Below are 12,172 nucleotides of genomic sequence, written 5' to 3'. Positions count from 1 at the left end.
TACATTCGTGGGCGTAGCCACACTCCTTTCTTGTACAACAAAAGGTGGTTGGTCTTTGAATCGAAATATTTATTGTTTCAAAAGGTGCAGAGTGCTTATACAACAAAAGTCGGTGCCGCGGTGGGTCTTGCCACACACTTCAGCAAGTGCAGGTACATACAGTTAGTGATTGCACAGTACATTCGTGGGTGTGGCCACACGTACCGTAGTTATATATTTGGATGTAGCCACACGCCCTCTGATAAATGTTACACTATATGTTATAAAATACACAGGCATTCGTAAGATGTATTACATACAGGAGTAAGGGGGAGTATTAGAGTAGTAAAGGACCACAGTGAACATATAGTAGTACCAGCTAGCCCTGGCCGAAGGTGATGACATAGCACAGCCTTGTCAGCAGGTTGGTTAGTGTGATGGCCACACCACCACCAACACAACCACAACACTCTCCGTTTCAGATCTTCACTACCTTTAGTTGTACATATATTTCATACATGTTCTTCACTGGTACACAGTAATGTTTTTCTTACATTGGCTTGAAGCGGTACATTTGTCAGCGGCAATGGCAGAGATTACACCTCTCCGTTTCATATCAACTGCTTTTTGAAATAAGTGTTATACCTTCCTTGTGGATTTCATGAAGTAATTGAATGTATTTAATTGTAATTAATGATTGCCCTCCGAATCCAATAAAGGACATACGCCCACTGAGCTTTATAATACGCTATTCAGTTCAGCGAGATCCAGCAATGTTCAGTTTAGCAGATTTCCCGGAAAATCAGTTTAGCATAAAATTTGGCATAATTTTATGAAATTTGGAATTATTTTGGCATATTGTTTCAGATATCAAAGTTAGTACTAAGATTAGCAATTATTACAGTTCCACATTTTGCAGTATACTGTACAGTATACTGCAGCTGTTGATCAGGGTAGCCAAGTCAGCAGAACCTTGCTAAATCTAGTGATTTCAGCGGGTTGCGGCATTACCTAACGACTAGCGGAATTTTCTGGAGGAATAATTTTTCACTCATAACCCCGGAAATTTGTAGAGGTGACAGCAATTAATAGGCCTAATGAAGGACAGGTACTTGTTTAATATATACATCATGAATGGAAAGTGTCAAACAATCCATACTTTACCCTATATAATAGGTTTCGGTTCATTAACGAACTCAGGAAATCACGAGCGGTGGCGGGTGGACGTGTACAATTTTACTTTATATTGTGTCATATCTCCCTGTGTACATGATTATCTTATTTGTTCTCATTACAAGAGAAATTTAGTCGAATTAAATACACAAGCATAATTGTTATTGTGGTTTTTGTCACAAGAATGATATGGGTTTATATCGTTAACAGCTAGTAATACCATAGTAACCTTTGAAAATAATAGAAACCGAACGTATTAAGAACAACGAAAGATTTAGGATAATTCATGCCAATGTAGCATAACCGCAATCTAGCATATTCCCACTTCAGATCATTTCAAGTCAGCCGGCGGCTGATCGGAGAGCGGGTCCACGGGCGCGGGATAGCATTGCAGTTTAGGATGCTTGGCTTTGACACATGCGACCCAACCAAGACGGCAAGACATTATCTGTCAGACCGACTTATCTAGCTAAGTATCCTTCAAGATTTGGCCAAATCACGGGGAGGTAGCTAGGATAAAGGAGATAATAATAGGTGAGTTAAGGTATCAGTTTATACCCTACTCATTCAGAGTGACTCCTGTTATTTCAGCATTTGGTGTCTCGCTAGAAGGATACCCTCAGAATTTCTGACATTTTGGTGTCTCTGAATGAGGAGTACAGATGTGTGCAGAGGCTTTATCCAGGTTTAAGGTTGCAATGGTGGGTCATGGTCTGCTTCCGCATGCAGTAGAGGTGCCAAACACAGAAATACGTATATACAGGTCTCCAGGCGGAAAAGCTAGTTCCTTTTCAAGTGATGAACAGCTAAATGCCGTAATGGATTGGGAACACCATCGCACCATCCTTTTTCTGGGAGGTAATGATATTCATGAGGATGTGACAGTGAATGACATCGTGGAGAGTATTGGAGAAGTGATTGATGATATTGAAGGGTCGTGTAATTCCACTATAGGCATAACTCTTATTGAGCCTAGAAATCTACAAGAAGGACCAGTCGGCAATGACACATACAGAGTTATCAGCAGGGCTGTAAATAGGAAGTTGCAGAGAATATACAGCGGAAGGGACTTTATTCATTTTAATGCCCAACCATTCCAGGCAGCCCGTAAATGTGACGGTATTCATTGGAACCGTGTAGGTAGAGAGGCCGTCGTGATGAAATTCAAAAATTACATACAACGTAAGAGGGACATCTTCTATGAGGCAGAAGGCATGATTGGTCCAGTGGATGAATGAAGAACCGGCTGCATCAGTTCAGGGTAATTAATTTAGTTGTTTATTTTGTAGGATTGTGGGTCAAACTTTACACGTTACCCTCATCCGATTTTCAACTTTTCGTTAACATTTTCTAGTAGAACTGGTCATTCTAAGAATCTTTTCTTCTATGACATTTCTCTCGCAAATTGATAATAAACGAGTTACTTCCGCCAATCACAATCACAGACGAGCGCGCGCTCTGTTCGCCCACCTGCTCACATTTGAAAGTTTGTCCCCGAAGACCAAACTTTACACGTACTCCTCATGCGATTTTCGGCTTTTCTTTAACATTTTCAATTGTTTTTGTTAGTGATTTTCGACTTTTCTTTAACATTTTCAATAATTTTTGGTTAGTGTTACGATCTTTTCTTGAATCGTTTCTTGAATTGTTGTTGCCGTTTACAGCTACAGACGGCTCTTCAGATGCAGACGAGGAACTGTAAACTGCTAGGTAAATGCATTATTTCTTATTTACACTCAGTTAGGTTTGGTTAATGTCATGGGGGGTCTGGGGGGCGAAGCCCCCCAGTTAGGAAGCACGGCCAGGGTTAGGGGGTCTGGGGGGCGAAGCCCTCCAGTTAGGAAACACGAATTCCCTAAGAAGCTTAAAATTATTTTCTTCCGAAGGATTTTAGTGTTTTTCATTTGATTTTGATAACAGTTCCAGTAGGAAATCACTCGCTTTTGCGTTTTTCCCCCACCCAACACCCCGGTTTCCCACAGGTCCCCCAGTATTCCTGGGGGAGGGGGAAGAACCACAAAAAATTACATTTCAAGTGATAACAAACATCCAACCTGAGTGTTTTTGGTTGTTTTTGGTGTGATTTTTGTTGATTTGGACCGGTCCTTTCCACCGGAAGTCGCTAGTGGCGTTAAACAAAAACTAGCGACTTGCGATAGAAACAAAGGTCAAAATCGATCGAATCACACCAAAAACAACAGGAAACACTCAGGTTGGATGAAAAAATCGGATGAGGGCAACGTGTAAAAATGAGGAGTACGTGTAAAGTTTGGTCTTCCGGGACAAACTTTCAAATGTGAGCGGGTGAGCGGACAGAGCGCGCGCTCGTCTGTGATTGTGATTGGTGGAAGTAAATTGCGTGTAACTCGTTTATTATCAATTTGCGAGAGAAATGTCATAGAAGAAAAGATTCTTAGAATGACCAGTTCTACTAGAAAATGTTAACGAAAAGTCGAAAATCGGATGAGGGTAACGTGTAAAAATTGACCGGATTGTGATTGTGGGGAGAGCAATATAACCCAAGCAGTGTAGCAACCCTGGGGGAAAGGTTTAAAATCTTGCCCACATTGAAGTAAATGTTAAGTGAAAATAAAGGGATTTTAAAGGTTTTTATATTTGCCTGAGGTAATCATCCAAAATGTCCATTTCATTGTTAAAGAAGCAAGAACAATAAACGAGTAAGGAATTGATAGAGGAAATACCGTTGTCAGAAGAGAAATTAAGAAGTCTTTTGAACATCCTAAATGAGTGGTGGACTAAGTATGATGAAAGTTATAGCAGTTTAGAAGCAGCTGTTGAAGGAAGATAAAGATCTGTGTGAATTGGAAACTATGAAGTATGAACATCGTACAGTAAAGTGTCGAAACAAAATTAGCTCATTCCTGTGCAGAAATGTGAGGTGTAGACCTGCGTTGTAAAGCCACACTACCAAAGATTACGCTCCCTGAGTTTGTTGGGAAGCATATTTGGAAATCCTTTTGGAATAAATTCAGATACAGTCTCTCCTTATCTAACACGGTTTTGCTAACACGAAAATGGTCTAACATGGTACAGTTCTTTGGAAGCACTATCACTTCTAACACGGCCATTCATGAAGCTAACGTGGTTATTTGAACCAGGCGGGCGGTGATGAGATGAATCATAACCATGCATGGCAACGTGTAGCACCACAGTTGTGTGCAATGAAAGCCAAAGGCGGGAGTGTCCAAAAAGCTGCTGAGTCCGCCTCTGTTGCTGTGTCTGCTGCTCAGGCTGTGCCAGGTTGTGATAAGGTGACTCCTGAGGAGGTGGTGGAGGTTGCCAGGGATGTCAGTGACACTTCATTTGACAGACTCTAGGAGGAGGTTGAACAACAAGTCAGGGACGAGCCATGGCAAAATGGGTTCGTGGAACAAATGATTGGTATTGTGAAGGACTGCTGAAAGAAAATTCAACATAGAACTAAGATCACTAAAGAAAAGTTAAGGACTTTAATAACTGAAGTTGAGGCTGGAATTAATGATAGACCTGTAACTTACCTGGATGGTACTAGTGTCTCAGTTGAAGCCTTGACACCAACCCATACCGTATGTTGTATGGCAGAAGGCTGTATCCAGTGCCTTGTGTTGATGTCCAGGAGGAAGTAGATGATCCCACCAAAGAGAAGAATAGTGGGCAATATTTGTGTAAAGGATAGCAACATTCGAAAAAGGTGTTGGATTATCTAATTAGCCTAAGAGAAAGATACTATGGAGCTCAAGCTGCCAGTAACAAGCCCTTAATATATATAGGAGATGTGGTCTTAGTGAAAACTGACCTTCCCAGTGGCCACTAGCTAAGGTTGTTTCCACACACCTAGATTCAGAAGGGGTGCTAAGACTTGTCAGGATTAAATGTAGTGGACATGTCAGCATAATATCCTTTGACAAATTGGTACCCCTTGAGTTGACGGCTAATCCTGGATAGTGAATGGAGGAGAATAATTAGGACAAGATGCGCGAATTGAACTGCCGCAACACAGGATTCTCAAAACTTGTAGAGAGATCTTCTTGCCAGGGATCACATGATACAGCTTATTATTTTTTGCCTGGTCTCAGTCTGTGAAAACTGTTTCTCACAGGAGATAACCTGTGTGTAGCGGCATATGTGCACTTTTTAATATAGTTGTCCATGTTTAAAAACAGGAATTTACCAGAGAGCATATAGTACTGGTTTCATCGTGGTTTAATAACCCAGGGATTTGGTCTAGTTTTTTGGTTAAGTCTTTATTGTTAATAAATTAAATGCTACTGCCTTTAACCTTTCATGGACAACTTCAGTGTAAATATGTGTATAAATTTCCTATACTTTTAGGAATATTCCATGCCCATAACAGCGCATGTGTGGTATGGCGATGGAAAGTGAAAGGTCTTATATATCTTAAATAAGATTAATATTTGGCTTTAGTTTTTATTTAAAACTAAGATTAACTTGTTAAGCTGCACCCTCCTTATACAGTAAATTTCATGAAGTAATTCATTGTATTTAAGTAACTACAGTTATTAAATATGGTACCGTAATATTTGGCATCTCTGAATCCAGTGAAGAAGGAGATGTGCCACTTTTGGCTTGGTTCAAGTCAGCTAGTTGACGGGAGAGTGTGTATACCAGTACTGCACTTTAGAACACTTGGATTTGACCCATGCAACCCAACCGAGACCACAAACCTGCCATTATCTGTCAGTCTGACTTATCAAGCTAAGTATCCTTTAAGGTTTGGCCAAATCAAGGGGAGCTAGCTAGGATAAAGGAGATACTACCTGTAATAGGTGAGTTAAGGTGTCAGTTTATACCCCATTCATTCAAAGAGGCTCCTATTACCTATACTTTGATTTTAACATCTGGTGTCTTGATCGAATGATACCCTCAGAATTACTGTACTGACAATATAGTACTGCAGTAGTAGTAGTAGGTGGGGCATAGCCTTTGTATTGGCGTCCCACTCCTTATCCTTTTCAGTCTTTTTTGTTGTGCAGTTTGCTGATCATTGACTTTCTTTTCTCTTAGTTTCCACGATTCATATGTTGTCTTTCTGTTTTCCGCTAATTGTTTTTCTTTCCCCCAAACTGAACTAGAGTTTTGATTACATCTGATCTATTCCCTGGAAAAGGCTGTTGTAGTTGGTTATTCTTTATTCTTACCTAACTTAACCCATCACACTCTAGTAGAAAGCGTTCAAAAGTTTCATTTTCATATCGGCATATTGGATATACTGTTTCGTCATTATTGATTTTTTCTCCAGTTTAAGTTTAATGTGTTTGTTCATGCTGTGTATAGTATTGATGAGTCCCAACGATTTTCATATAGCTAGTGTGAGCATGAGAGATTGGAAACATATCTTGGCTATTAAATAACTCAACAAAAACGTGAACTTTTTTTTGATACTCGGTATGTAGAATTTTGCCCTGAACAAGAACAAAATATTAATTAGAGTTCAGTGATTATAAGACTGCCCACATCTGGTAAGGGGAGAGGGTGTATGTTGTGGTTTATCTGTTTGTGGGTTATCTGCCTATCTACAGCCAAACTTCTCAGTCCTGGAAGGGGTGGCCATAAACTACATGTCCTCCATGTTGTTTTGGCCTCAGTCAGGCTGCCTTTTCTCCAATTCAGCTCCTCATTCATATGTGACTCCTTGGTCCACCTGTTTCAGATTTCCTTTTTGTGTTCCATTTTTGCACTACATGCTTATTTTTTCATTTTTTTCTTTTTGTTTTAGCCTAACAATCTGTCCTAATAGATCAGCCTAAGTGACTAACAAACTAACCAACCTGATACTAAGAAAACAACCTAACCTGGACTTCCCTGGATGAGAAAAAATGCAAAAATGGTCTCGTGGTTCTGCATTCAGGTGTCTTCATCACAGCTAATGTATGTCTTTTTAAAGTTACATATGCAGAATAAATTGGAAGATATGAAGCATTCCACGTCACTTAAAATACGACCCTAATGGTGGTAGCTCAAGCACAGGCTTGTTTTCAAGACTGTCATAGAGGCACCTTTCCTATCTATCTGTCTATCTATCAGTCTATCTATAGCCTGATGCCCTAATCTTGCAAAGGGTGGCCGCAGACAAAACGCCTCCAAGTCGCTCTGTCACCCACCATTTGACCATCCTCCCTCCAGCTCACTCCCCCCTCCCTCATATACCCCTTAACACCACCCCTCCACCTCATCCTCTGTCTCCCCCTCCCTCTCCTTCCCTCCACTTAACCTACATACACCCTCTTAGTCAGTCTTTCATTCTCCATTCTCTCCGTATGCCCAAACCACCTCAGTGTATTTCTGCTAATTTTCTCAATCACATCCACATCTACCCCACAACATTTCTTTCACTTCTTCACCTTTTCTGCTACTACTTTTACCCTTGTTTTCTGCCTTTTCACTGATATGGTCCTTCACGTTTTATGGTGCTGGAGAGAGATTCCTTAATGTGGTGCCACTGATATAGCTGACCATTGCCACTGTTCATTTATATAAACATTCCTTAACTTCCTCTCAGTGCCTTGAAGAGATAATGGACTCCAGGAGAGAACTTCAGCCTGCAGTCCACAGGGTTCACACACTGATGAACTTGGGTCTGTTACTACACCACCACCACGGGTTGTTACAACACTACAGCCCCGGACTATTACTACATCACTACCACCATCCCCACGGGATACTCCTACATCACCACCACCTGCTACTGCTACCACTACAGTTACTACTATGACTACTACTACTGCTACTACAGTTACTACTACTACTACTATTGCTACTACAGTTACTACTACTATTACAGTTATTACTACTACTACTGCTGCTGCTGCTGCTGCCGCATTACAGTTTATTTTGTAAATTATATAAGAGAGCAGCAGTGAATGTACATGTAATTGCAGTGTGACATTGGTAGTTTCCTTTGTCTTGTGGCGCAATAATGGTGCCACATAATTACAGTAGTCCCAGGCTCTTCTGAATGTGAACCTGGTGGAGTGCAGGCTGAAGTTGTGCATCTACAGTGCACTATCATCCTTTTATCAGCATCCATTATCATCCTTTTATCTGCAGTCCACTATCATCCTTTTATCTGCAGTCCACTATCATCCTTTTATCTGCAGTCCACAATCATCCTTTTATCTGCAGTGCACTATTATCTTTTTATCTGCAGTCCACTATCATCCTTTTATCTGCAGTCCACTATCATCCTTTTATCTGCAGTCCACTATCATCCTTTTATCTGCAGTCCACTATCATCCTTTTATCTGCAGTCCACTATCATCCTTTTATCTGCAGTGCACTATTATCTTTTTATCTGCAGTGCACTATTATCTTTTTATCTGCAGTGCACTATTATCTTTTTATCTGCAGTCCACTATCATCCTTTTATCTGCAGTGCACTATTATCTTTTTATCTGCAGTACACCCTCATCCTTTTATCTGCAGTGCACTATCATCCTTTTATCTGCAGTACACCCTCATCCTTTTATCTGCAGTCCACTATCATCCTTTTATCTGCAGTACACCCTCATCCTTTTATCTGCAGTGCACTTTTATCCTTTTATCTGCAGTACACCCTCATCCTTTTATCTGCAGTGCAGTATCATCCTTTTATCTGCAGTGCACCCTCATCCTTCTGTCTGCAGTCCACTATCATCCTTTTAAGACATGGGGAAGGAGATGAGGGATGTGTGTATAACCAGGCAGCGTAGCCACCTAGTTAAATCAGTGCCATCAGGGGAAGGCAGCCCTCACCAGTACCACCTACTGTGTGTATAGTTCATTCACTTTAGGTTGGTGGAAATTGTCTTCCTTTTGCAGCTTTGTACTTGTTAATCATTGGCAGAATACGGCAATACACCATCTTTACATCCTCTCCATCGCGTTTCTTCCTGAGCAGCATCATACTCTAGTCTTAGTCTCATGTTATAGCTCAGCATTCAGGATTGAGAGATGGCAGATTTATACCTAGTGAGTTGCACAAACACTGTTATATTTGTCTAATGGCAGCTTTTTATTCCAGGGTCAACTGAAACAGACCACAAAACAACCAAGAGGGAATCAGTGACCAAGAGTGAGTCAGAACCACCCGTTATGTGGCTTTCATGAGGTGGTGAACCAGTGAAAGACTTTGTCAACATGGATAACATCACACCTTTTGTTGTTCAGGAAAGCGCACATCCAGCAAGAGTGAACCCAACCCAGCAGAGTCTATGAGATATTAGACATGAAAAAAAGTTTATTTGACAGGTAAGGTAGCTTTGGCTTATGTATTGGTCCCATATTACCCAGTCTTATCAGGCATCAGGCAATATTGTATCAGTAACCTTACCTGATATATTTTGTACAGTCTGTGTTTATAGATCAGGTACTAGACTGTACTTGTGTATGTAGATATATAGACATCAGTCATTGAAATATCATCACTGTGTGTGTGTTGGCAGTAAATTCAGTTACATAGGTGAATGTCACATGTATAAGAAACTGGTGTTGGTCAGTGATAAGGTTAATTACATTGTGATAATTTTTGTGACATTAGGCCTGGATTCAGTGTAAAGTTGAGTTGAAAGGAAAATTACTGGTAAATGTGTTAGACTTAACAGATGCAGGTTTAGTGGTGAAGGTGGCAGCTGTCTTTGAAATGGAGATGAGGGGACAGATATTGCCATTCGCTCACGCATGTTTGCATGCGTTGGCCTTGGTCATCTAATGGGGGCTCTCCATGCCGCTCAATCTCTGGCAGCTTTCCTGTTTAGTCCCTTAACTCTGAAGTCACACTCAATGACCTCATCCCAGGTCTTTCAGTCTACCTCTCACTACCCTACCTCGAACATTAACGCTTCTCACTTTCTGCACCCAATTATCATCCCCCATCCTCTCCACATGCCCAAACCATCTCACTCTAGCAACTTCTCATCACAACACCAGTACACCCCAATTCCCATCCTGCCCTTCAACCCTTACATCGTAAACTTAGCCCTCTCCAGGCCTAGCACTCAAGGACACACTACACATCCACTTAATCATTGCCATTTCTGTACATTTGAGCCTGCGAATATCCTCTTCCTTGACTGCCCAGGTCTTACTACCATACAGCTTTATGCTCCAAACACATGCCGCATACAAAGACACCTTAGCATAGAGGGGGAGCCCTCTCCACGTCACTGTATTGTTAAAGTTTTCAAAGCTTAAGCTGTGTACATGATTGCCTATTTATATTTCCATCTTCACTTGTAAAGCAGCCAGACTTTCTACAGCCGAGTGAATAACGTAAGAAAAAAAAAAAAAAGTTAAAAGTACAGTACAGTAATTCACACTATGAAGTTGTCCTTGTTGTAAATGTTTGTTTGGATCCTTTCAGAATACGATTGTGATGGAGGTGGTTGAAAAAGTCGAGAAATTTGGTGATAAAAGTGAAGGAGGGACCATCCAGAAAAATTCTCTCTTCAAAAAGGAAGGGTCTGTAGGGAAATCTGACAGGGAATGTAAAGCAAAATCCATTGAGAAAAAAATCGTCAAGAAGGAGGGATCAGTGGAAAAATGTGGCCATGAGAGAGAAGCTGAGTCCATTCAGAAAAAGTTATCGATGGAGGAAGTTGAAATTTTTGGCAGTAAAACTGAAGTAGTGGTGTCCATACAGGAAAATGATTTGGCTGAGGAGCAAGGATCAGTCAAGAAATTTGTGAGTGAGAGTGAAGCAGAGTGTATTCAGAAACATTTCCTAGAGGTGGAAAGGTCAGTTGAGAAATATGACCATGAGAGTAAAACACAGTCCATCCAGAAAAATGGTTTATTGGAGGAGGAAAGTTCAGATGAAAATTTTGATCATGAGACTGGAAATCATTACATAGAGGTGGAAGGGTCAGTTGAGAATTTTGGCGATGAGAGTGAAGCAGGGTCCTTCCAAGAAAAAGATTTCTTGAACTCTGTCAATTCTACAGCTAAGAAGAAATTTGCTTGTTCTTGGTGTGGGAAACTGTATGCTAGTAAAGTGACACTCAGACGCCATGTATTATTCCACTCAGGGGATGGGTTTGAGTGTCTGGAGTGTGGCAAAGTGTTCACTCTTAAGACCAATCTGTTCATGCACTCTTTGATTCATGCAGGGGTGAAGAAGTTTGAGTGCTCGGAGTGTGGTAAGCAGTTTACACAGAAGGGAAGTCTCAACCTACACCTTTTAATCCACACAGGAGTTAAGAAGCACAAGTGTTTGGACTGTGGCAGGTTATTTAGTCGAAGCTCTGACCTCTCCAGGCACTATTTAGTTCATGCAGGGGTGAAGGAATTCCAGTGTGATATTTGTGATAAGATGTTTAGAACTAAAGGGAATTTGGCAGAGCATATCATTCAACACCCAGGAGAAAAGAAGTTTGAATGTGTGGAATGTGGTAAGCAATTCGCCCAGAAAAGTGTGCTTACCAAACACACTGTGGTTCATTCACGACTGCGGAAGTTTGAGTGCGTTGAATGTGGTAAGTGGTTTATCCGAAAGGGTGAGCTCACACAGCATTCATTGATTCACTCGGAGGTGAGGAAGTTCAAATGTTTGGAGTGTGGTAAACTATTTGTCCATAGAAGTGACCTAACCTCACACTCATTAACTCTCATAGGATTCAAGGAGTTCAAGTGTTTGAAGTGTGATAAGCGGTTCTTATGTAAGGGCGATCTCATTAGGCATGCTCAGATTCACACAGGAGTGAAGGAGTTTGAGTGCATGGAGTGTGGCAAGAGGTTTTTCCGGAAGAGTGCACTTTCACAGCATTCCCTAGTTCATTCAAGAGTGAGGAATTAAGGGAGTAAAGTGGTTTTAAGTGTTAAGAGTGAAGAATTTAAGGCTTTTAGAGTGATGGTTCAGTGGAGTGTGGTAATGGAAATGCACTTACTCAACACGCATAAATTCATTCAAAAATAATTACCGGGTGAGTGTTGGGAGATGTGGTAAGTGGTTTGCCATGGAGGAGTGCACTTAAATCCACTTTTCACCTCAAATCTAGGATGTGTACATATAAAATCATATATACTG

The 12,172-nt window shown here is 40.9% G+C and overlaps 1 protein-coding gene across 1 annotated transcript in view; it reads left to right on the top strand.

The window, feature by feature from the left end:
* LOC145402022 (uncharacterized) overlaps positions 1-12,039 on the top strand; it is a 59,797-nt gene extending 47,758 nt beyond the window's left edge. The window contains exon 7 of the mRNA XM_080274121.1: positions 11,142-12,039. Coding sequence (XP_080130247.1) covers positions 11,142-11,941 — 800 coding nt within the window. The 3' untranslated portion in view covers positions 11,942-12,039. The remainder of the gene's footprint in view (positions 1-11,141) is intronic.
* The last annotated feature ends 133 nt before the right edge of the window (positions 12,040-12,172 follow it).

The sequence above is a fragment of the Coenobita brevimanus genome, chromosome 57 (genome assembly GCF_032717465.1).
Source record: "Coenobita brevimanus isolate Jiangsu-jjx chromosome 57, ASM3271746v2, whole genome shotgun sequence".
Classification (NCBI taxonomy): Eukaryota; Metazoa; Arthropoda; class Malacostraca; order Decapoda; family Coenobitidae; genus Coenobita; species Coenobita brevimanus.
This window is presented reverse-complemented; position numbering and strand designations above follow the sequence as displayed.